Consider the following 25,937-nt stretch of genomic DNA (forward strand, 5'->3'; position numbering starts at 1 on the left):
GCTTCCACACAACTGAAAACAGCCCCCAAACCAGGGTAGAACACAGTGAGGCTGTTCTCATGAGCAGACAGGCTCAGATGTAGGCATCCAAGCCTGGGTTTGGCTGCCCATGAGAACTGCAAGGATCCATGCAGATCCTGGTGGCCCCATGGCGCCAAACCCAGTGCTGAAGCCCAGCTCTTAGCCGAGATTAAGGGCACAAATGCACCCTTAACCCGGCTGCTGGGATTGTGCATCAGCTCATGCTGACACAGAGATGGGTGCCTAGAGTGCCCGTGCCCTGGGGGAATCACCCAGTGCATTGCACTTGCTGCACAGTGCACTGTGGGATACCTGGATAATAACTCTGTTGCTCTGCGCTGCCAGGGGCAGTGAGGATAGTCATCCTCAGTGCTCCTGGCAGCTTGGGTCACGTGGGCGCTCGGTTTGTGTGCAGCAGGGCTAAATGCAGTCATCTGGGGCAAGGTAGGGTGAGTCCTGCCTTCCACCATGCCTGCCCGTCCACGTGCACAGTCGTGTGAATAGCCACACTTTTTGATTGTGTGAATGACCTCAGGATGTTTTTATAAAAGAGAAGAGTTGATTCTTCTCTCTTTCAGGCTGTTGACATGCCACACATGACTTAATTTGTGGGCACACGTGGTAGTACGTTTAGTGGGCTGAAAATGTTTGGAGATTTATTTTCAAGGCTGATCATCCTCACCTCAGAGAAATGAATTCAGCAGAAGGTATGAAAGAAAACCTACGTAGTACAGTGTGGGGATGTGGGCTCTAGTCATCATAGACCTGAGGATATTGGCTTAAGGAATGAATGTACCTCAGCCTCAACTCATGTTCTCATTCATAGCAGCTTCACTAAAATTCAGTCTCCCCACAAAAGTAGCAGCATGGCCTTCACAGAGAAGTGCAGCAACAACACAGAGATGGACAGATTACACGTTCTGTGCTCAGACCGAATGCTGTTCAATAAACTCTTGGCAGGATAGTCTAGTCCTCTAAGAAAGAATCGGAAACGTTGATAAAGAAAAAACTCATATTTTCTCAAATACTCATACTAAAATTTATAGACTTGCAGCTACAGTCTTCTAAAGTGTTGCATTTATTACAATGTAAACAAAACTTAGTACATTCCAATATAAAAAGATCAGACATGTTTAGCTTTTTTAAAAAAAGCCAATTTCATAATAGGGCACTTATTCTCATGTGAAGTTGATTTTAGTGGAATCAGTTTGGAAGTGAAGCTAAGCACAAGTATGACACAACAAACTAGAGATGTTGTGATAATGTGAAATGCACAACTTAATCCCTATGCTTAAGAGTTCCACTGAGTTCAATTGGGCATATTCTCAGGTAAGTGTGCAGAGGACTGCAGCTAGTATTCCACAATTGGAGTCTTGATGTGTAGAGCGCCAGAACTGCTACTAGACTTCTAATTGTGTCAAACTCCAGCTAAAATGCCAGGCAGTGAGAAAAGCACTTATTTTGATAGCTCTGACATGCAAGAAGATCCTCAGTGGACAGTAAATCATGTAAACAAGTGAAACGGCGTGTTAAAAATAGAGAACAAGTTTATTTATAGAAAACGCTGATTTCTATTTATTCAACTGAAAGTACAGTAGCAGCATACGGGAAATTAGCCAGGAGAAGCAGTAAGAATGCATAAAGTCAACAGCAGGAATCGATTACAAGATCCATGCTTTCTAATGGATATCAAAGTGTTAAAAGGAAGAGTTCCTTATGTTTCCATTCTAAGCATCATCAGAAAAAGTATATAAAGAGAAAGAAACATTAACTGGACATTGATGTTTCACGTCGACAAAGTTAATCAGGAAGGCTTCTGGTCCACTCATGGATATTTATGGACTTAAAGGCTGTTGGTGACTTGGTCATAATATCCATATTTTCATTTCCATCAACTTTACAATCTGAGAAAAAAAATCATGTGCAGCACACAATTTTCCAGAACAGTATCCTATTCTGTTATTTTGTTAACACAAAATCTTTATCAAGGATGCAATTTGCAGTGATGCTGAACCAGAAATGAAAAAAACCAAACAAAAACTGTAACTCTTAGGATTAAAAATTAAATTCTTTTGCGATGAACAAGATTGAAATATTTTTTTAAAAAAAATTAAAATGTAAACCTATTCTGCAGACCTATTATCTTATTCATAAGAAATATACACTTAATAAAATATCTGTCTTTCACTGTAAATGTAAACACGAAGGGCTCGATCCAACCCACCACAGGCATGTGGCCACAGGTGGAGGGATCTCTATAAGGCATAACAGAGGCCTGTCTAGTCCCTCCCTCTGGAATGTGCTCACACAGGTGCACACACAAACACAACACAGGCTGATAAAGAAAACAGGACGCTTGGGTGTGCCTCCTAGAATATATCCCCACCTAGCACACCTCCTCCATGGAGAGGAGTAGTTTCATTCCCTATAACATCCTTAGCGCCTTTTTACTGGAGTGGGGTAGAGGGAACAGGGTTCTGTTATGTTCTGCGGGGATCCCTCCACATGCAGACACTGCACCATGGTGGAATGGATTGAGTCCATACAGATAGAACAGTATTAGAACATGACACACTAAAAGGCATCTAAAATCTGTATGCTTCGGACAGGTATGAACCGAGAGTAGACATCAAAACAGCTCTCGCCATGTATATTTTTGTTCATCTTCTGGGCAGATTTGAGCAATAAAATCTAAAATATACAAATAATTATCTTGCTGTTAACATAGCATTATACACCAGAGAAGATAATTTTTGACGCATTTAACACATCTAATTTATCTTTGTAAAATCTGATCACATGGAGGCAAGATTAAAACATTGCTTTTCTAATACATGAGGAACAGGGCTGGTTCTTTGGTTAACATCATCATGTGACAACCATACATGAGTCAAACACAACCAATCAAAACAGAATAGGCAGTTTTCCTGGAAAGCAGGTCAGGAAAAACCTTCCACCAAATATGCCTGTTGTACTATGTGAAAAAGAAGAAGCTATGCTAAACCACCTGTGCCAGGTATAATCACAAGTTACAGTGATACTGATCATGTAGGATAACATCAGTTTTTCTCCATATCACTTTTCTACAAAAGAAACAAGGCACCGAGTGTATCGGTGGTATGTAAGCAGTAGAAAAGTATGTGAATAATATGCAATACATTAAGTTTTTAATACACACATTTACAAATCTGGTGGACATGTGCTTTCTCCATGTTAACTTACTGCATCACAGGCCCATGTTTATCTTTTTAATACAGTAAAAATCACTTCAAAGTGAAAAGAACATACAGATAACCTTGTTTATAACTCCACAACTTAATACGTGAATGCTCTAAGATCACTTATTAGTTCATAGTCACCATAAACAACTCTGAAATTGTTTTAAGATCAAAGGAATCTTAAGAGCCAATCTAGAAAAAGCACAGAATAGAGATCTCCTGAGACTACCGTTTCAGAACACAAGTGAAATCATGATCCAATACATCCTATGCCAAAAGGTCCCTGCACATCAACAACTAATATGTCAGGACCTTCTCCTTGATGAGCCGGCTTTCTATGGGCAGAGAGTTTTTGACACAGGGAACATTCAGTTATGTCAACCCCCTTCTGTGTACCACATGGTTTTTCTGAAGATGTAGATATGTGCTTCCCTGGTCATATCAACCCTACATACACTTTTAGTAGCTAATCCATACTTCCACTGGACTTTCCTTTTTACTCCAGTGGAAAATGGATTTGGTCCTAGTGTATACTTAATGCATGGATTCCCACTGAAATCAACTGAATCTGTATATGGTTTGGCATGAATAAACCCTGCAGAATCAGTCTTTGAGTAAGGACAATGTTAGGGACCATTATGAGATGGTATTGCTCATAGAGCAGTTAACCTCATCTTGTTAGATCAACTCTATAAAAATAGATAAGAAAGCTCTGTAGTAAAGTTCATAAGTTGTATAAGGAGAAACCTTGCCTTAAGAAAGAACCAAGAAAATGGGAAAAGAAATAATGATTTCACTGACTGCAGTTTCTCATTAAAATTATATTTCAAAAAGCACCAATGAATGTGGCTGTCTACTTTACAGGACAACAGCCTTGTAGACTGTGACTTGCACTGCTAATTAATATGTTCTGAAATTATACAAGTGCTTAAAATGTGACCAAGAAGTACCAAACAGATTCACCTGGGCTGGCTGAGACCTGGTGCTTGTGCATCTATCAAAAGGCAGAGAAAGGAACAGCAGGCAGGTGACCCAAGGCCTTGCCATGATCGAGCCAGGCTGGATGCTGGAAACACATGCTGTGGTGCCATGTGGATAGAGCTGCTGAGAATCCAGACCCATAACCTGCTTTGCAGGGACCATGAAAGAACTTTGCTATGGGCATAAGAGGAGCTATTGAGGCAGAGCAGCCAATTAGGAGGGATAAGGAGAGGGCTGCAAGGCATACAAAAGGACAGAGGTGACAAAGGTCAGCCTATTGGGCATCAGCTGTTCAGTGCAGGGCTGGTCATCTGATAGGTTGAGGGAGTAGAAAGGGGATCCAGTGCAAATATATTTGCAGCATCTAAATAAGGTTTTCTTATACGTGGACACAATTTATAGCAATACCAAACAAAATGGGATTGCGCCGCTTGCAAGGGTGGAAACTGTACTCATTCCATCCAAATTGACACGAAAGGACAGGTTTGGGTTCTGTCTGTCTAAGGCTCTCTCTGTTACAGAGAAATGGACAAGATTTGAAGCTCAGAACAATATGAGCTTTTAAAACTTGCCACCATTATCTTTGCTAACACGCTTTTGATCACAGATTAATCCATGGGCAACCAATACCTTTCATGTATGCTCTACCAAAATAGCAACAAAACCAATTCCTCCCCTGCCCCAATTCCATTCTCTCTCTCTCCAATGAATTTTAAAATGCTCTAACCAAACAAGTTGACTACACTTTGTGAATAGGGTGTCACTGCTCTCATACGGATTGTTTGTTCCCCTCTCTAACAGTAGTATGCACACAACAGCCATGGGGCAATACTTTGGGTTGCCCCTGGCTGTATGAAAGCAAGGTAGGAGGAAAACCTGGGTAGCTTTTCCTCCTACCTTGCTTCCGCACAACTACCCAGGTTTTCCTCTTGCATTGCTTCCACACAATCAAAAATTGGGAGCACATACAACTCCAAAACCCGGGCAGAACACAGTTTTGTATTGTGTGAATGACCTCCATGTAGGTCCCGCAGGGTGCAGAATACCTCCTGCTTTTCAGCAATGTAAAAAACATTCATGAAATGATGCATTAAGCTTGCCATGTTGCAATACATGTTTGGTATGCTGTACACAGCCAAAGCATCCCAGATTGACAGACCTGAAATACGGAATATTAGTTTTGATACTCGAACACAAAATGCACAAGCACAAATCAACACAGGGATGCACAACAGAGGGCTGCTATGATTGATTTCCAGTAACTCCGTATGAATTTCAAATAGCATCAAATGAGTTGCCTCAGGAACTAGATCAACAGTCCTTCTAATCTAGCCTGGCTACAGATCTTGAACCAAGAGTTCTGTTTCCTGAGATCTACTAGGGACACCTCACATGTAATCAATTTCCTATACAGAAAGTACAACCATTTAGGGAAAGGAGGTTAAATCAGATGCCTATTTTCTGTGGCTGACATGCAGCATGTCATATGTGGTTCTGTACTTCTTGAGCTACTGTGGGCATCTAAAACAACACTGGTGCTATTGCGCAAGAGCACTGTGGCACTAAGGAAAATTGCACAGTCATACTTGCATGATGATATGGCTATTAGAAATGCCAGCATTGTTTTAGATCCCTGCAGCAATGTGGGCAGTGCAGAATCACCCATGGTATGCTGCACAGCATGTCATCCTGTGTGTATACTCAATGGGAAATTACAAGTGCACCACTTTTACACACCTGTACCTGCAGTTTCCTATTTGTGCATTTACACGTCAAAATAGATTGTTGTGTGATCATTGCATGTGATAATTTATATTTAGTTCAAATGTGTCTTCCTACATCAAAGGAAATCTGTCATGCTCAAAGCAGTCCTTAGTTGAACCTATTTATGATTAATCCTTATCCTGGGGTCTCATATATGCAAAGCATTTGCTCCAACACCGAGGTATGACCCCAATCAGTTTAAAATGATACTAATCTACCATACTGAGCTCCTTTAAAGGAAGGGTGGAATTAAAATGAAGCAAATACTAATATAATAATAAATAATCCTAAATAACAAAATAATAAAAACATCACCACACTGAAGAGAGTGCTCTATTGCTGGGGTCTTATGTCCATGTGATTTGTTGAATTCTTTAAGGCCATCCTACATATCTGTACAATACATGCTGTAATATATTTTTCAAAAATGTCTTGCGGTACAAAAATTGAATCAGCAATTAATACATGCATAATCCTGAAGAAAACCAGGGGAAGGATTTAATTTCTCTTACCCATCAAAGTTAGTAAATCGCCTTGAGATCACTGATTTAGGTGGTGCAGAAATGTGACAAACAAACAAACAAGGTAATTTCCAAACAAGGCAACCAATGTGTAAATGAGGGCATGATATTAATGTGACAGGTCATTGCACAAAAACAAGTTTCATTTTTTGGATACTTCACTCACTTCTACCTTGCTTTCCAACAGTATTACTCAGTAGCTGATTCTATCAGATACTAGATAAAGAACAAAACATATACAAAGCTAGAACACTCATTAGGCAACTTTCTATATTAGGAATTTCCTAGATCCTAATCTCACACAATAGTAATACATATTTTTAAATTAGGAATATCTTAATGAAGTCACAGATTTTTCATCTGCTCCTCCCCTGTATGAAATGCATAACTCAACCTTCAAGGCACTATAACAAGTGCAAATCTTATAGTCCAATCCCAGAAATAAGGCCCAGTGATTTCAATAGTACTTACTTCCTACTAAATCTGCTTGGAATTGTAGCCATGCAGTGCAATCCACTGAGTGTTTACTTGGAAGTAAGTGCCATTGAGTTCAATGGAACTGAAGTACAGGCACAGGATTGTAGCCTTATCTATAAGTAATTCCCATGTCTCAATTTTAACTAAAAATAAGTTGCTAAATGAAGACTTTTTAAAGATAATTGTCTTATATTATAAGAAGGCTTGTACAAGGATGCACTGTAAACGCAACCAGAAACAAAACTGAAAATAATATACAATATTGTACCATTACTAAAAATATTTTTGTTCGCAAAAGTTCCTGAATAGATTTGTTTTAATAACATCACATTTCGTGTGCTATACACTTCATGCAACACAGGGAGGAAAATTCATTTGGAAAATCTTTATATCAATCAAGACTGAAATCAATCAATTGAGCATCACATTATAGTTACGAATTTAAGTAGTAAAACATGAAAGGCACTGAATAACAATTTCAAGACAACAGCTGGGAATTTTAAAGGAGGTTGTTAAGAATTTTGAGAGTGGGAACATTATACATCCTTCATATGATGCATTTGTATCCATTCATGCAGTACTGGAAAGTCTTTGATCTCAAATAAAGTGGCATTCAGAAATATTGTGGAGCGGTCAGAGTGATGCATATGTGCTTTCCCAACTGGATCACTCTAAGCAAAAAAAGAAAACTTGTGAATCAAGATTTTTAAAATACCTTTTAGGTAGATTAACCTCATCCACACATCTTAACTGAAGCTGGCACCTGAGCATGAATTCATGGGATTTTTCAATGCCTACAACAGATACAGTTTCCAATCTCAAATATGCCCAGTAGAAGTTCTAGGTATTTGTTTAAACTGCAGCATTTTTATCACAATGCCAGTCTTATCCTCAAGGAAATCAAATAGTGTCCCCCAGCTTGAGGCTTCACTGTTACCTACAAACCCTGAAAGCTACCAGTAGCTGAAAGAGAAAGTGATGAAACAATTCACCACAAGAACTCTGGAGCCTGCAGATTCTTAAATATTTTCCCATGTGCTTTGAATATAATAATCCATGAAGCTGACTTTCCAAGATGAAAAATTATATTGTAACATACTGCTGGGGATCTAAATAAAATGTTAGTAATGATAGTAGTTTCTTCCCCCATAATATAAACCCACCCAAGTCCTTGTCTTCAGAACCTTTTAACTCCCAGATTTTACCCCCTGAATTTCCAGAAGATTGCAATATTTCAATCTCTTTCAAGAAGATTCAAAATGTATTTAATTAGAATAAATTAATCTTTACATGAATGTGAAGCCATTTTAATAAAGTTATGAACTGTAATCCTGCACCATTGCCAAAACAAAAATGCTGCTAGCATCAGTGAGAAACACTCACAAGAAACTGCATGCAGGATTTCAGTCATGTTCTACAAGCCTCTTATATTGGGAAAAATGAAAACAGGAAAGGCAGGATCAATAGAATTGCTTAGGTGTACTTGAAGGCTTGGGTGCATCTGATAAAACATTTTAGTTTTTCTCTTGGAGTAGCAAACCTTTATTCCATATTGCAAACTGCTTTTGAAACTCCACTGCCATGTGACATGAGTCCTCTCCACATATTCTGATCACGGAAGCACCTGCAATCACAGATATAGTGTTCACCTCTTCAGACAAATGCTGGCTTACCCATGAGCGGTGTGCTGTCACAAATGACTGACAGGGCCAAGGCAGGACTTTCAGCCCCATTTTAGATGCACACTGCATCTTTCTATAAGATCTGAAGAGGGCTATGGGCAGTTGCTATTTGAGAAATACAGTCCAAAGCTGCCTTGGGAGTATTGAACTGTGCAGGTTGTTGGATCCAGTATTTTCAACATGTCTATAAGTGTCTGCAAGGGACCAGTAAGAGGGAAACTGCAAGGCAAATAGTAGAGATGGTTCCTGTTACGTGCTTAAGGAAAATCTGATCAATGCCAAAACAGAAACCTGATTTCACTGAGATCCAAGGAAGCAACGCATGTATCAAACCTGCAAGGTGGACACTTTAAATTGAAGACATCCTCCTAACAGTCCTATATAAAAGCTGGAACAGACAATAATTGTTAAGAGAGCTGGAAGTGGTCTAAGAGAGACTTTGCTTCCCATGGCATACACACCATCTTTCATATTCACTGTCACCTCTGGTGAAAGAGATCTTACACATATTGAAAACAATGTAAACACCTGCTTGCCAAGGGTAAAAGTGTGATGTGCATCATGAGCGACGAGTCCTCTTTCAAAACCACTTCAGCAACCTAAGAAAAAATATCGCCTTTCTCCAGACCGAAGCAAGCAACTCAGAGGAGCTGGCTTTGTGTGTCAGATTTAAAGCAGCCAGCACACAGAGCTACTCTTGCATAGCAACAATAGTGTCTCACAAAACTGAACTACCTGTCGGAAATGTTAAGTTATTAAGGGGAGAGGGAGAAATTAATACTCCTACTACCACCAGCCAACATGATAATGAGGCTGTTCTCACGCACAGGCAAGAGCGGGCTAAGGAAGCCCAGCCTGGTTTTGCCTGTGCGTGAAAACCAGTGGGAGCCGCTCGGCTCCTGGTGGTGGCAAACCCACTTCCAAAGCCTGCCTCCAAAATGAGGTTAAGAGCCCAAGTGCTCCCTTAGCCCCATTTTTCTGCTTGTCTGCCAGCCCCAACCCTCTGCACTGCCGGGTGCAACTGGCAATCGTCTGGGCAGGTGATCCACCCACCTAGCAATGACAGGAGGATCTTCTGAGGGGGGGTAAGGGCTAGCAGCCTTCCTCCATGCTCTCCCTCGAGCCCCTTTTCACTGATCATGAGAAAGGGCTCACTATTTCTCTCCCATGGCTGTGCTTTGTTCCCCCCTTTAGCCATTCCTCCCCCCCTCGCCTCTCTCAATCTGCTTCTTGACTGGTCCTACAGAACACAGCAGAGCACCACTAAAAACAAACCATCTCAGCAACACAAACAGACGGCTTTGTAATAATAGAGAAATTACACAAAATACCTATGAGTTAAACTGAAAACCTAAACGTGGACCAAAACAATCTTGAAAGTGTTATGATAAGGATTTGGGGTTGCTGTCTCTTCAACGTCAGGTAAACTTTACCCAAAATCCGTGACGTTAAGTGACGATGTGAACGCTAATCAGCTCTGCAGCATTTTGTGCATTTGTTATAGTGGAATGTTGAATTTGTAACTTCTGCAACTCCATCTCTTAGTTGCACCTAAGGGGCAGCCTCGCTGAATGCTGACACTCCGTGGAGGCACAACAACCATCCTTTAGGATTCTAACAATGAATGCCATCTACATACTTGCTGTCCTTTGGATTCCTTCATCTCAGTCCAGTGGTTTAGTTCCTCTTCTCCAGAACTGTTCAAACCTAAAGAAATCCAGCCTATCATCTCCTTTCGCTTCATGCTGCGTTTATTATAGACAGACAATATGAGTGTCACATCGGAAAGCTGAAACAGTGCCACTTGAAAAATAAAAGTCTCTTTGTATACTGGATTTGGCTGCCCTCTTCGGATGGATGTCTTGCATTTGGACATCTCTTGACCCATGGAATTCAGCAACGTCAGCTTAACATATGTATCTACAAAATAAACAATTGGGTACATGAGATGTCTTAGACTGGACTACAACTACTACAGAATGTCTTTAAGGTTATGGTGTATACCATATTGTTTTTGGAATACTTTACTCAACTTGGTAATGTAAGGAAAAGGAGGGAAATGTTCAATTGCAACTTTTACTTAATAATATTGATCCTTTTATAACAAGTTTACTTAAAGGTATACCTCATAATCTTTCTCCTACCCACTATCCCTTGCTTTTTTGCATAAAGCAGATACATGTAGCATTAACACTTAGCAAGCTACAACTGGCCACAACACTATAAAGCATATCAGTGTTTTCAGATAACGTAAAAAGATGAACGACATGTGAAATGAAAAAAATAAATAACAAATTTTAAAATGAGAGGTAAAGTGCATGGAAGCTCATGGAAGTTTGCATTTTAAAAAAAATCTCTCAGTGGATGCGGTTTCGTATTCAAGATTTTTTGGTAAGTTTGTGAACATTTAAAATACCAAAAGATAACCAAATATACTGAATGGCTGATGTTTACTCAGCTGTGTAAAGCTCTTCATGCCTAATTTTTGCACAAAAGTATTTAATGTGTGGTATAAATTATTTTGGCACATGTGCTTTATAGTGTTTTTAAGACATACTATATTATAGCAATGGTTCAGATATTCAGGGCACAATGTGAAATCCTATGTGCACAGGAGATTCTCTTTCTCTTTCATAACAGCTTAGATTCTCTTTCTCTTTCATAACAGCTTAGAGCATTCTGCCACTAATGGAAGTGAAAAAGGAAGCTCCTGTCCATGTGGGGCTCCATATGTGTACTGTAGCTACTGGATCGTAGGCAAAAATTCTTTAATACAGCAGCTGACATTGGACCAGTTGAGACATAACACAGAGCCATGACTGAATCTTGACTATGTGTGATGTCCCCTACCCTTGTATGCCCATCCTGTCCTTTGTGTGCGAGGGAAAGAAGAATTGCATCTCTTATTCCTGCTAACTGGGCAAAGAGGCACCTTTTACCGTGGTGATTCTCTTTATTTAGCAGGGGGAGAGTAACTGGCCCTATCCACCCCCAGCACAGTACTTCCAGTGACTGTTGCTGGTGTGTGTCTTATGTTTCTTTTTAGAATGTGAGCCTTTTGGGGACAGGGAGCCATCTTATTTGTTTTATTCTCTTTGTAAACCGCCCTGAGCCATTTTTGGAAGGGCGGTATAGAAATCGAATTAATAATAATAATAATAATAATAATATTCTAGCTTAGAACAAGCCAGGAATTTTTGTTACATCTAAACAGAATGGTGCTGACGTATTCTAGCCAGAGTCTCAAAATAAACCAGGATCTGGCTATAATAAGCCCGGGGGGGGGAGAGAGAGAGAGAGAGGGAGGGAGGGAGGGAGGGAGAGAGAGAGAGAGGGGTGTGTGTGTGTGGGGGGGGGTGCTAGGGGATGTGCAAAGCCAGGTTTCACTCCTGACTCCATGTTATGTCCACTAGCACCAAACTCTTTCATTTTTACTATAGAGTTTTCTAGCTTGTCTGGCAAAATACATCCATGGCCACCGAATAGAGAATGCTGCATTAAGCATTTGTATTTCACATTAAGAAACTAACCTTTTTTGCCTGCTTTTTTTGTTTATGCATGAAATGCTTTTTTGTTTGTTTGTTTATGCATGAAATCACAATTTTTAAAAAAGACAAAAATATTATAGTAAGAATTGGTTCTGGTGATTGTTTTGCATTTGTTAATTTATCGCTTTGAAAAACCATCATCCATTGTCAGAGATATGGTCTATCTCCATTATAAGAGTACAACAGATAATCCATGTATGTTGTCAGAAACCAACATAGTGGAGAGTGGTGGAGAGCTTTGCTGCTGGCAACTTTCTTTTGCATGAAAAAGACAACATCCAATTAGTCTCTATAGGAACTCACCTCGTATTATATAAACCTGTCCACCTATCAAGTGTTTTAGACAACAGAACAGTCCGTCTGACAACAGGGGGTGGAAAGCAGTAAAAGAAATAATGACCAGATGTCAATAGTTGGGTGAGAGAGGATCAAAGGTTAAAGTTTAAGAGGAAACACTATTCACCAGAGTGGAAGAAAACAAAACTTTAGCATTACAGTTTAGAGAGGGGGACGGAACAAAAGGATTGGCAGGTACAATTGAATGAAATGATACTTTTGTACGGTCACTGTGTAATCTTTAACAAAAAAATTACACCGTTTCAAATAATGGAGTATCTTAGTATTAATTTCTATTGGGTTTTAAAACACATTGAATATAGAGATTCATGCAAAAGATCAGGCTACAAGACTAGAAATCAGAGCATCATCTTCAGTAGGCCTTCCTCTTTTTCATGCAAACTCCAGCTTTTTGAGTAAAGGTCAATTCAATGACCTCAAACTAGGGCTGTCTCATTTGAGGTCCATGGGATTACAATAGAATAAGCGGTCACTGAATTGCACTCCGTTAATATTACAAACAATACAATGAAAGCTAATTGGATTGGAAAGCTAATTTGGTTGATACATGCAACTCAATTTATCTACATATTTAATGTCCCTTTTACTGCATTCATTAATGTGAGATAAAGTGTTGAGCCAAAGTGCAGGATCACCCTAAATATGATCAAAGTTTAAGATCCCTATTGAAAATGGCATGGGTGTTTCAGTGGAGCTGCTTGTGAACACAGGTTTCCTACTCAAATTTCAGTTTAGAGCATTGTTTAGTCCACAATGGGGATTAGTACACGCAAAGCAGTCCCAATTTGATCATGTGCTGTTTCTCTGCCCCACAGATGCCATTGGTGAGGGCAAGGAAACGACATGGGGTAGGTGTCTAGAGAAACTTTACAGGGAAAGGAGAACTCAGCATTTTTGGCAGCAGCTGTTTAATGAGAGGTACCCTTAGCTCTCTGACTTTAGTCTCACTAGGTTTTCTAGACTAGAGCTATGATTCTCTACAACAGATTGCTTTTCTAAACTGGATCATGCATGTGCAGTTCCCAGGAGCTAGATTTGAGAGCCAGAGCATGTACATCTGGTCTCTGGGCTTGCTACCTCCACATTCTGAGGCAATGTGTCTTTGAATACCAGTTGCTGGGTACCAGGAGAAAGTTATTATGGCTAAAATGTCCCGCTTCTGGGCTTCCCAGAAGCATCTGTTTGGCCAATGTGGGAAACAGGATAGGAACATAGGAAGCTGCCATATACTGAGTCAGACTATTGGTCTATCTAGCTGAGTGTAGTCTTCACAGACTGGCAGCACCTTCTCCAAGGTTGCGGGCAGGAATCTTTCTTAGCCCTATCTTGGAGAAGCCAGGGAGGGACTTCTGCTCTTCCCAGAGCAGCTCCATCCCCTGAGGGGAATATCTTCCAGTGCTCACACTTCTAGTCTCCCATTCATATGCAACCAGGGTAGACCCTGCTTAGCTAAGGGGGCAAGTCATGCTTGCTACCACAAGACCAGCTCTCCTCTCTTGGTCCCTGAGGATGCTGATCCCTTGGTCTGGTCCAGCAGAGCTCTTCTTGTGTTGGTGTGCATCTGGTCCCTACAGATATCCTGACTGGGGAATTTGATTACGCCCAGTATATAACATTTCTGCTTCCATCTGAGGCTGTTCTTACCATATTTTCAAATATATATGTACATATCTGTTTTTAGACAGTGTCATGTTTCTTCACAATGGGTGTCAAGAATAAATAATTTATTCCAAGAAGTCCAAAACTAAATTCTGTGTGTTGATATCACACATTTCATATACACTCGCACACACTTGTAAACCCTTCTACCAGTATCCTTAACAATGGTAGCTTCACTGTATTTACATAAACATTCATTGGCAGATACCCTTAAAATGCATTATAACTGTTTTATATTGGCTCTGTGATGTGAAGCACTCATAGTTTAGCAATTAATCATTATGATAAAGGTAATTTATTAGTCAGTCAGTCATGAAAAATTAAAATGATCTTGTCAAATCACAACTAATATTTTGAATTTTAGATTTTCTGCCATTTCCCCACTGACTAGAAATATAAAACATGAAACAGATTAGCTGATGATTACACTATTTCAGTATGACTGGGTAAGACTAAATGATAGGATTGAAGTCCCCACCACTGAAATCCCCCCAAGTGCAGAAGTATTAGGATAAAAAATATATATATTCCACTCACTGGGTGGTCTGTTTGCTGCCAAGTTTTTGAAGTGGCTGCCTTTTATCACTTCTGCTGCTAGTCTTCCAGTTGTGGCATTATAAAGGAGTCCAATGAGGATTTCTGGAGCGGATCCATGAGCCAGAGACTGACAAGAGGAGGTACTTTCACTGCAGGACATTTCTGACATGCTCATTTGGGAGTCACAGCCCTGGAAGCAAAAGAAAAGCGTTTGCAAGCATTTGAAGCAACCAAGATACCCCAAGAATCCACTCTTAATATTTATTCCTTTTGCTTGTGATTCTAACTTGATAGGAACAGTGCATGGCAGCTTGTGTAAGAGGTATACTTACTAGCCTTTTTTTAAAAAATACACTCCTTAAAAAACAATACAGTGAAGGGATGATTCTCATCAGCACCACAGCACACAGGGATGAGGAGGTTACCACGCTGTTTTCCCAGTGGAAATCCACCTTGAAACATCTATATTCTACCCAAAGCTGCAAATTGCCACTTTGGTGGGGAAATGGTGCAACAGGAAAAGGTTAACAACAACAACAACAACTTCTTCACCACTTTTCAACAGAAGTTCCCAAAGTGGTTTATACAGAGAAATAAAAAATAAGTAAAGATGGATCCCTGTCCCCAAAGGGCTCACAATCTAAAAAGAAATATAAGATAGATACCAGCAACAGTCACTGGAGGGATACACTGCTGGGGATGGAGAAGGCCTGTTGCTCTCTCCCTGCTAAATAAAGAGAATCACCACTTTTTAAAGGTGTCTCTATGCTCAGTTAGCAGGGGAGTCTTCTTCCGCCCCTTGCATCATAGTCCTGATGAGGATTGCCACACCACCACTTTTCATAAGATGCCTCTTACCAGTGCAAGTTGGCACATGACTGGTTTGTTATTTATTTATTTGAATTTTATACCGCCCTTCCAAAATAGCTCAGGGTGGTTTACAATTAAAGCAAACCATCAAGACAGTAAAGAGCTAAAACAGAAATTAAAAACAATATAACAACAATTAACAATTTAAAAACATTTTAAAACAACAATTAAACAATTACAGTAATTAAAAACCCTGAAACTGGGTTAAAATATTAAAACCGATTAAAAAACCCTGGAAAGCCAGGCCAAACAGATACGTTTTAAGGGCTCTCCTGAAGACTAATAGAGAATTCAAATTACGGATTTCTGCAGGGAGCGCATTCCACAGCCCCGAAGTAGCTATAGAGAAGGCCCACCTCTGAGTTGTCACCAAACGAGCTGGTGGTAACTGGAGATGAACCTCCTCAGATGACCTTAATGTGCAGTGGGGCTCACGCAGAAGAAGGCACTCTCTAAGGTAACTCAGGCCTAAGCTGTTCAGGGCTTTAAAGGTAATAACTAGCACTTTGTATTTTGCCCGGAAACATATCGGCAACCAGTGCAATTGTTTCAAAACAGGCGTAATATGGTCTCTCCGGGTTACCCCAGAGACCAATTGGTTTGGCCAGGGATTCACAAATTTAGGCTTAGCTCACCAGCCAGCCATTATTTGTGGTCACCACCAATCCCTTCTCTTCCCTCAGATCCTTTTCTGGTACACAGGCAGAGGAGAGAGAAGTGGGCCTTCTCTCATTTGCACTGGGAGATGGAAATGATAAGAAACAGTGGGAGTCCTTGACAACTGCTCAGGAAGGATTCCAGGGACTTTTACACACATGGCTTTTAGCTCACATCTCCTCTGGAATGGAGGGCATGAGTTCACATATCAGCTGGATTTACCCCAAATTTGCAGCAGACTATCAGGGACACGATTCTGGCTTTCCCCGAATTAGGACTGCACATTCTAGTTTAGCCCGAATTATGTCCGGGGTAAAAAAATCCTCTATTTTCAGCAGCTTTTTCTGAAAAAACACTGAGGTTTCTGGTATGCCCCGATGCTTCTCCGTGATGTATGGAAGTGCTATTATCAATAAATCAGCTTTTTTCAAAACTTGCACTTTCGTGTTTTGGGTTTGGGTTTTTTTAATTTTGCTGGGTGGATTTGTGGAACTCCAAGAGTCAGCAGAGGGGACTGCGTGGCAACTTGTTTCACCAGTTTCCACAAGGAAGGAGAGTTTGACAGCTGCGTTCCTTATTGTTTGCTTTCCCGACTATGGCTAGCTTTGCTTGGGAAGAATCCATGCTGTTACTGAAATGGGCTAAGCAGAGAGTCGGTGTACCCTTTCGGAATCTGTAGTAAGAGAAATATAGCAAAGGGCTTTGGACACTGGAAGCACTGCTTGCTGTGTACTTCATCAAGGCTGCCTTCTTTCCCCCCTCCCCCATAGCCTGCGTTTTCCCAGCAAGCCGGCTGGAAACCGAAGGTTGGAGGGGAGAGAAACTACCTGTGATCAATCATTCAGCTTTGGCAGTGTTTACTTAGAATGGAGTGTGGGCAAAATAGAGCCAGCCACACATGCTTTTGAGGGCAATGGGGAAGCAGTGTTGTGGTGCAGGGAGCACAAACTTCGTGGGTAGGCTTTGGGCAGGAGGAGATTGCGTTTGCTCCTGGCTGTGTTAAAAGTTTGGTGAACCTAGAAAATCCATTCCAGGCTGGGCTCAGTGTTGGCAAGTGATGGTGGTGACCCTTATAAAGAAACGATTTGGGCTAGGTTTGTTTTGGGGGGGGCTAATGGAGGGAGCGGCTTTTCACCGTGTGTTGGAAACTCAGAGTTTAATTTTCAAAATGAGAGGTGCCGGGACTCAAGTCCAAGACTTGGTTTTGACTGCAACAGTACTCTGTACGTGCTCAAAGGGGCCTTTTTTCCTTGCTTCACATAGTTTAGAATGGTTCTAGGTGGGCCCCAGTACTAATTAAGCCCTTTTGAAATGTGAATTGTTAAGAGGTCAGCCCAAGCTAGCATCTCTCCAACTTCTCATTCATTTTTGCAAGTCGAGAAAGGAAACTTTGGGATAACTCATGTGTGTGGTAGGGAAGGAATTGCTGAAAAATAGAGCCCATTGATTGCTTTTGTTCACACAGATAAAGTATCCTAGAGGATCCTTCAGTTGTTATGCATGCCGTAAGGACAAAAATGACCCTCCAAAATTGGGAATGGTTTCTACAAACATCCATGCAGATACATTCGCTGAGATAACGCTTCAGGTTAAGCATTCTGTTTTTACTAGTCAATCTTGTGGAATGCCGACTGTCAAACTAACAACAACAAAAGGTCTCTTGCCTCCTTCTCTAGAATGATTGGTTGGAGAAAAAACCTGGAGCAAGCTGTGGGAATGCACACAGGAAAAAAGATCTGCAGGGAATGCAAAGAGGAGCCAAACCTATGTGAACAGTCCATTTAATCCTCCAAATTAAACAGCTGCAAATCTGCTGCGAAGCAGATTCACTCTTCAGATACCCTGTGGCATGAAGCCATGTCTGGATAACTTCCTGGTGTTTCTTACCTTCTCAAATATGGCAGTGGAAATGAGACCTCTTGTGGAAAGAAGATCTTTGTGGTGCTGGGTGTCCTTCTTGCCAGAGGGTTGGGGGCACTTGCCAGTGGCAAGCTGGCAAGTGGATTTGTAAATGCCTGTTTGATCCAAAGACTAACAGGAAGCTCTTGTGTTGCTGGAAAATGCTTGGCCTTGATTTTGGAATGCTCTCCACATTTTAAGGAACCCTGGAGCAGGGAGAAATGTATAGCTCACTATACATTTCTCCTCCTATATATAATGGTGTGGTGGGCGGGAGCATTGTTTCACTATTTTCAAAGAGGATTGACATGTTTAAAGCTGACCCATCATAAAATACTGGAAAGTAAAGATGGATTTCAGAGTAAAATAAGTTGCCAAGTCACAGCCATGCCCCTTTCCAGAGAACGTTTACTGAAACTGATGTGGTTTTCACCACAAAGCAATTAAATCTTTCTATATCTAACCAGGATAATGTGTGCCTCACACAGTTAACCACCTGACTGATCATAACATGTCTATGACCTTGCTATGGAACAAATGAACCTATGATGCCGAGTCACCTCAATGGCCTGTCTAGCCCACTATTGTCAACTTTAACTGGCAGCTCCTTCCCAAGGCCTGAACCTGAGATCTTTTCAATTGGAGATGCTAGAGAATGTACTGGGAACCTTCTACAGGCAAAGCATGTGCTCTGTGCCTGAGCCATTACTCTTCTTCTGTCTCTCTATCTCTGGAATATATGTAGCGTATTTGAACACTTCATATATTTACCATGAAGGGCTGCAGCCAGCCCTAAGGAGCATCCCTCTACCACATAGCACAGGTGGGCAGACCTCTGACACTGGCTGACATCCTGACTAACTCAATGCGCTCCCTATTGAAATAAGAGCCTTCCCATCTCTGGCAACTTTTGAAAAGGCACTGAAGATACATGTATTCACCTAGGCTTTTAATTAGACTTATAGTTTTAATATTGGGTTTCAAATGTTTTAATGATTTATTATTATTTATTTAACATATTTCTATAGCGCCCAAAACTTATGTCTCTGGACGGTTTAAATGATTTTAATTGTGAACTGATTTAATGTTTTAAATGATTTTAATTGTAAACCGCCCAGAGATGCCAATTTTGGGCAGCACAGAAATATTTTAAACAAACAAACCAACTCTGAGCTTGTTGACTAGTACAAGACGATTGTGAAGCTCTGCTATATCCCTGGGATGTTTGGAATTACACTTGTGTGGAAATGTTCCCTGCAAAACTTATGAAGTTGTGCAAATGCCCAGTAGTGTGTGGAGGTCAGCACAGTGGAAAATGGCTCTCATGTTAAAGGGTGGTTGTTGTTGGTTTTTTCCACAAAGTGGCTCCTTCTTGACCAATAGTGATGATCACTGGTGTAAGGCATCAGGGATCTGCTGACCTGTGCTATGTGATAGGAAGCATTCCTTAGGCCTTAATGCAACCATATCCTATGGATGGAATCCAGATGAAAGTATCCAGATATGTCCCTCAGACTACATAATCCCCTTCCATCTGAGATCACTGTCTCCAAGGGAATTTCTTTCCAGCTGACTTGCCTGCTTTCTGGGGAAATCCACCAACCCACTGTATTCTAGCCCACAGTGACAGGCCCTGGAAATGCACTGGCTTTTTTTCCTGCGACCTGTGCTAAAATGGGCCCCTGTAAGAAAGGCTAAGGTAACCTGCATCTCCTCAGCCTTCCGCTTGGCTACTGAGAAATATCCATGCCCCAAATAGAAATCCTCTCATGTTTCCCACTTTAGGGATGTGCCTGAACTGGCTCAGGCAGCTGCGTATGGGGTGGGGATTGGTTCCTTTAAAAAGCAGGTCCTTACCTGCTCCTCCACTGCCCCACCAACTGCAGTGGTGCCTGCTTTCCAAAAGGCCACATGCGGCACCATGACTGCTCCAAGCAGCCTGAGTGTCACATTGGCACATGCTGCAGCCAATATGCATGCTGATACACATGCTGACGCTGCACACAGGCTGCTGGGAGCAGCACTGCAGCCGTGCACAGACTTTTGGAAAGCAGACACTGCACCCGGAAAAACACTGGGGCAGCCAAGGAGCCGGTAAGGACCTGCTTACCTGCTTTTTATAGGAACCAATCCCTGCCCCACTGAACTGGTTCAAATGTGGGTGCCTAAGGAGGCACCAAACCAATTTGGGCACATCCCTGTTCCACTTAACTCCGAGACCAGGTTCCATGCCTGCCTTTCGGACTGTGCCTATCATCTCCACTTCTGGATTTGGACAAAATGCGAAAACAGGTGTTCTTCTCTGCCTGGGTTTAAAATGTAATGTAATTTAATTTAATTTAATTTTTACATTTTATATCCCGCTCTTCCTCTAAGGAGCCCAGAGCAGTTTACTACATACTTCAGTTTCTCCTCACGACAACCCTGTGAAGTAAGTTAGGCTGAGAGAGGAGTGACTGGCCCAGAGTCCCCCAGCAAGTATCATGGCTGAATGGGGATTTGAACTCGGGTCTCCCCGGTCCTAGTCCAGAACTCTTAACCACTACACCCACGCTGGGTTGATACAGAGATGATGGTGACTCTACCTAGGATGGCAGGAGTGTAACGTTAAAATTGTTGTTCTCTGCTGTTCTGAGACTTTTAACATGAGCCACAATTCCTTTCATGATGTCTATAGTCAAAATGTTTGCTCTTAATATTTTAGTTATAGTAGTAATTCAGTTTAAGGGGGGGAAAGATCCAGTCTGAATAAAATTAAGTTCCATGGTCTTTCTCCATTTTGTGGAAAGTAAGATACCATCTGAAAGTAATTTAAATGGTATGGTGTGAACATTAAAATGGATGATTATCTCAATAGTTATTAATTTTTTATTAAACTACTTAATCAGATTGTTTGAAAAATTAGTTAAAAGACAACTTCTCAAAGGCCTTTTCCTGTAATTTAGTTTTTCAGTCTCGGAAGGGCAAATGGGTGGATGTACTATTAAAATAACTCATTCTGTCATAGGCAAAAAACACTGATTAAAGTAAAATAAAACAACAACATAATTCTTTTGCTGAGTATAATCAAGAGACTAAAATCTAGAAGAATTATTATGTACAACCTTAATTTATTACCAGTGAGTCTATAAAGTTACATCAAATTTCCTTTCTGAAATCATAAATGATATTGGAAGTATATGCATAGGCAAATTATTCTAAGAACAAAAGTATCATGCTATTCACAGATCAGCTTTGTTCCCAAACTTAAGCTATTGTGAATAATGTACTCACAAAATGAAATGACAAAACAGAATTTATATGTTCTGGCAAATCAGTGTTCTAACTTCCTCAAAAGACATTTGGCAAGGTGAGAATGGGACCCCAGTGCTGCTTTTCTCATTTCATGCACGGTGTGCAGAGTTTTTATAAGTCTTCTAATAAAAATTACGCAGTACATTTTAGTGGGGGGAAAATAAGCTAAATTATATCATTTGTCTGTATGTGCTTTGACAAAGCATTGAAATATTGCTTAGATTTCCTTTGTATACTCTACATTAGTGTCTGACAGTGTCACACTTAAGGCAACTTTTACTTGCAACTTTACAGCGATAGCCTGAAAAATATAGAGATAATCCAAGGGGGGAAATTTCAAATCATTGCTTAAAGGTGCCTAAAGACAGAGGCCACAATCTAACACAGAGTTTAGCACACTTCAATCTACTGGTTGACATCCTGACTAACTAACTGAACTAGTGCAAGGATTTTGCAATTGCTAGTGTTCCAGACTAGCGTTGCGCTAGTGCAACAAGGGGCACTTACACAACCTGTGAAATGCCTCCTGCTGTGAAACCTCTTCCCCAGTCCATATATACAACAACGAATATGACAATGAATATATTCATATACCATTTTTCAGCAAAAGTTCCCAAAGCGGTTTAGATAGATAGACAGATAGATTAAAGATGGGGCCCTGCCCTCAAATAAATAAAGATGGCTGTCTAAAAAAGAAACAAGATAGACACTAGGGATATGTACGAGCGGTTCGGCAGTCTGTAAAAGGACCGTTGAACGGGTTCGGACGTCCAGCATTCGAGCTGGTTTGGAGGCAGGAGGGTTTCTTTAAGGGACAGAGAGGGTGCTCTTATCTCCCCCACTGCGTTTCCCCCACTGGTATGGGGCTGCAGTGTACTTCCTTCCTTGCATCCCCAGTCAGCATCATACTGGAAGTGCCTGATGCGCATGTGTGCATTCACGCACATCTAGTTCATGCACATCCCTAATAGACACCAGCAGCAGCCATTTGAGGGATTCTGTGCTGTGGTTGGATAGAGAATCACCACTTTTAAAAGTTGCCTCTTTTATATGTTGCAGGGAATGATGCAAAACGATCCAATGTCCTTGTTCTGCAAGCACAACATTTGCACAAGTGGGCCAAGAGCGCAACAGACTGAGCAACTTTGAGTAGCTACTTGGCCTTCTTGCATGGCCACATCTTTGTCCATTGCACTTGTGCAAATCTGGATGCCAACCACTGAAATAACTGACCCGCATGTTGTGCAGCAAAATTTGGGCAGTGCTGATCCACCCTTGCTGCTTCAAGCTTGTAGCACTTTTCTACAAGGCCACAAAGAGTTCAAATGGTATGCCTACATTCTGAAGTGCTAGTGAGATCAGAAACATGTCACTTGACTGTATTACACATATTTTATTTACATTACTGGCCACTAGATACATCATGGAATATAAGATTTTATGCCTACTTTTTGGCCAAGAAAGCTTTAGTTATTTATGACTTACATTTCCTGAAATCAGCTCTTCACATGATGATACTTTTGACCAAATAATACAGACACATTAATCAGACATCTCAAAATTCTTGCTTTCACTATCTTCAGCCCAGTAAACCTTGGCATATTCCTGACAAGCTACATGAGATTTCACAAGCATTAAGATCTGGGCAGAACCTCTCTTCAAATAAGAGGTTTGAAGTTGGCTTGCATTCATCAGGCATGAGATTTAAGTGGTTTAGAAAGCATTTCCATCAGAATTATTTTGATACACGATTACTTTAATAAAGGCAGTGAACACAAGTGGAACCATATCACTATTATTCAGCTAGATGGAGAGTTTTGTGCTGCTTGGAGGACCACACATTAACAGAAACTAACCTGTCATATTACTTTGCTTATTTTCCTGTACATGGCACAATATTTAATGGAGTAAATGTCACTGTTGTTTGTAAACTGCCTAAACTTCATGTAAAATGTGGCACATTTATTTTTAACCCTTTCTTCTTTGAGATCAAAGAGTGATGAGCATGTTTACAATGGCAGCAGTTCTCAGCTTTGCTGGGTTACTACAGACTATTTAGTCCATCAAAAAACACTGGCGGTTCCCATATCACTATTATTTAACCCTCATCCAGATTTGAGGTGGATTTCTACCCCAGCTGCATAAACAAGCAAACCACAGCACTCCCAGCTATTATGCTCTTGTTGTCAAACTCTTACCTGGACTCTGGCACATCTACAGGTATGGCTCCTCACCAGTTGTTATATTTATGTTATCAATAAAAATATGACACAGGGTAGAAAACTACCCCAGAAATGAATGGGCTCCCTATGGTGGGGTGGTTTCTAACCCATTCCCATTATAAGTCAATTGGGAGAAAAACAACCCCAGAAATGAATGGAATTCCTCTATAAGTCAATTGGGAGAAAGACCACCCCGGAAATGAATGGGCTTTCTATGATGAGGTGGTATCTATCCCATGCCCATTTTAAGCTCTTTGGAATGGAGGAGGAGACCCTGTCTCTTTGGAAACATCACTTTTGTTCCCCCCGATGATGACAGTGTCTCAGAACTAGTCCAAGGCACTGTATAGTTCTGTGTTCCCGAGTTAGGGCAGATGAAACCAGCCCCTCCCACAATGTCAGACCTAATGTTTGGAACAAATAAAGCATTCAGAAGCATCTGACTTTGCATAAGCATGGATTTTAGCCCAGACAAAAGCCCTAACCCCTGCTTATTTGGCAGAGGCACCTTTTTATGTGGTGATTTTCTTTATTTAGCAGGAGAGTAAGTCTCCCTATCCACCCCCAGCACAGTACCTCCAGTGACTGTTGCTGGTGTCTATCTTATGATTCTTTTTAGATTGTGAGCCCTTTGCAGACAGGGATCCATCTTATTTATTTATTATTTCTCTGTGTAAACTGCCCTGAGCCATTTTTGGAAGGGCGGTATAGAAATCAAATAAATATAAATACATACATACATAAATACATAAATAAATGGATCACAACAACAGCAACCACAAAGGGCAGTATGGAAATCAATCAATCAATCAATCAAAAAAATAAATAAGTGGATCACAACAGCACCAACCACAACATGTCAGCTTCAGTAAGCCTGGCAATCAATCATCTGCAGTACATCTCTGGTCTTTTCCCATTTCTTCTAATGGGATACAGCCCAGAATGGGGGGGGGCAGTGTTGAAGCTTGGTTCCAGGTGGAGAGAGCAAGAAGGTGGAGAGGTGGGATGTGTGGCACTGGAAGGTTGGCACTGGTGGTGAGGTGGGGTCTGAGTCCTCTGGTGAGAGGCCAGACCAAGAGAAGCTTAGTCCAGCAGGAGGAAGCAGTGAGTGAAGCAACTCCATCCTGCAAACTGGGGGTGGGGGGGGAGGACCATTGTGAACATATCTAAATACTGCCTGAAGTCCTGGAGGGCCACTGCCAGTCAGATTAGACAGTGCTGCTCTAGATGGACCTGACTCAGTAGGCAGCAGCTTCTTTTGTATGTTCTCACATGTGCAGGGCAATGTTCATCTGAGCCTGCCCTCAGAGAATTGTCATAAGGGATAACTCTCCCCCACCCATGCCCCATAATATAGCTGGCAGATGCTCTCCTGAACAAGGGGTTGACCTGTGTAGGCACTATTAGACACAAGAAGCCAGACATACCCACAGAGATGCAACCACATTCAAAAAGGGAAGCACTGTTATCTGTGTTTGGCTTGGATGAACAGTTGTGTGTAGCCAGGAACTTTGTGCCCAGGACACATGACATGAAACCAAGCAAAAAGAATGTGATGATTGCGGGTGACTGGCCTGTAGAATGCACTTGATGAGCTCCCAGATTGTCTTTAGGTCAGTCTTAGTGTGTCCTTTCAGCTGAAATGCTGAGAACGGAGCTGCTGAAGTTTGGATCCTCATCAGTGTGGGTTCGAAGTGCTAATTTTTCTTAGCTGAGAACTCACATTCACAGTGAGTCGTGCAGTCACACAGGGCAGTATGCTTGGGATGTGGGGGTCACCGCTGCACTCCCCTGGAGTGAAATGTTAAATTATTGTGGGTTCTGTGGCCTGAAAAAGTTGGGACACATCCAATGTAACTACTAGGGAGTAGGCAGTTCTACTCATGGACAAACTCTGTATTTGTGGAGAGATTCTTCCCTAGCATTCTGTATCATGAAAATAATCTGTCCATGAGTACAGCATTTGTTTCTGCAGGCAAATCCTGTAACTGTGGACAGAGGGAAGTGGGGCTTCTGAGCACATCAGTGTGGGGGCACGGCTTCAGAGCATGCTCTTGGGGATGCTGAGGTGAGTACAGCATCTCCAGTTTGTATAGTGCCTGAAAAAGGCTTAGATCTTTGTCATGATCAAATAAATTAAAAGAAAAAGTTATGAATCTGCAATAGTGCACCAGGAAAAAACAAATATTGGGGCACAAAAGGGATAAAGTGCATCCCTGGGAGTTAACTT

At 41.2% G+C, this 25,937-nt stretch overlaps 1 protein-coding gene across 25 annotated transcripts in view; it reads right to left on the bottom strand.

Annotated features, from left to right (window-relative positions):
• Positions 1 to 1,550: 1,550 nt before the first annotated feature.
• The window catches only part of SYT14 (synaptotagmin 14), a 145,137-nt gene continuing 120,750 nt past the window's right edge, over positions 1,551 to 25,937 (bottom strand). For 15 of the 25 annotated variants that reach the window (XM_053310747.1, XM_053310757.1, XM_053310649.1 and 12 more), the window contains 4 exons: positions 14,766 to 14,955; positions 12,516 to 12,572; positions 10,304 to 10,584; positions 1,551 to 8,883 (listed from right to left, as the gene is read on the bottom strand). In XM_053310747.1, coding sequence (XP_053166722.1) covers positions 8,770 to 8,883; positions 10,304 to 10,584; positions 12,516 to 12,572; positions 14,766 to 14,955 — 642 coding nt within the window. In that variant the 3' untranslated portion in view covers positions 1,551 to 8,769. Of the gene's footprint in view, positions 10,585 to 12,515; positions 12,573 to 14,765; positions 14,956 to 25,937 lie in introns of all 25 variants that reach the window. The other 10 variants (XM_053310786.1, XM_053310708.1, XM_053310811.1 and 7 more) reach the window with 8 other exon arrangements.

The sequence above is a fragment of the Hemicordylus capensis genome, chromosome 1 (genome assembly GCF_027244095.1).
Source record: "Hemicordylus capensis ecotype Gifberg chromosome 1, rHemCap1.1.pri, whole genome shotgun sequence".
Taxonomy (NCBI): Eukaryota; Metazoa; Chordata; class Lepidosauria; order Squamata; family Cordylidae; genus Hemicordylus; species Hemicordylus capensis.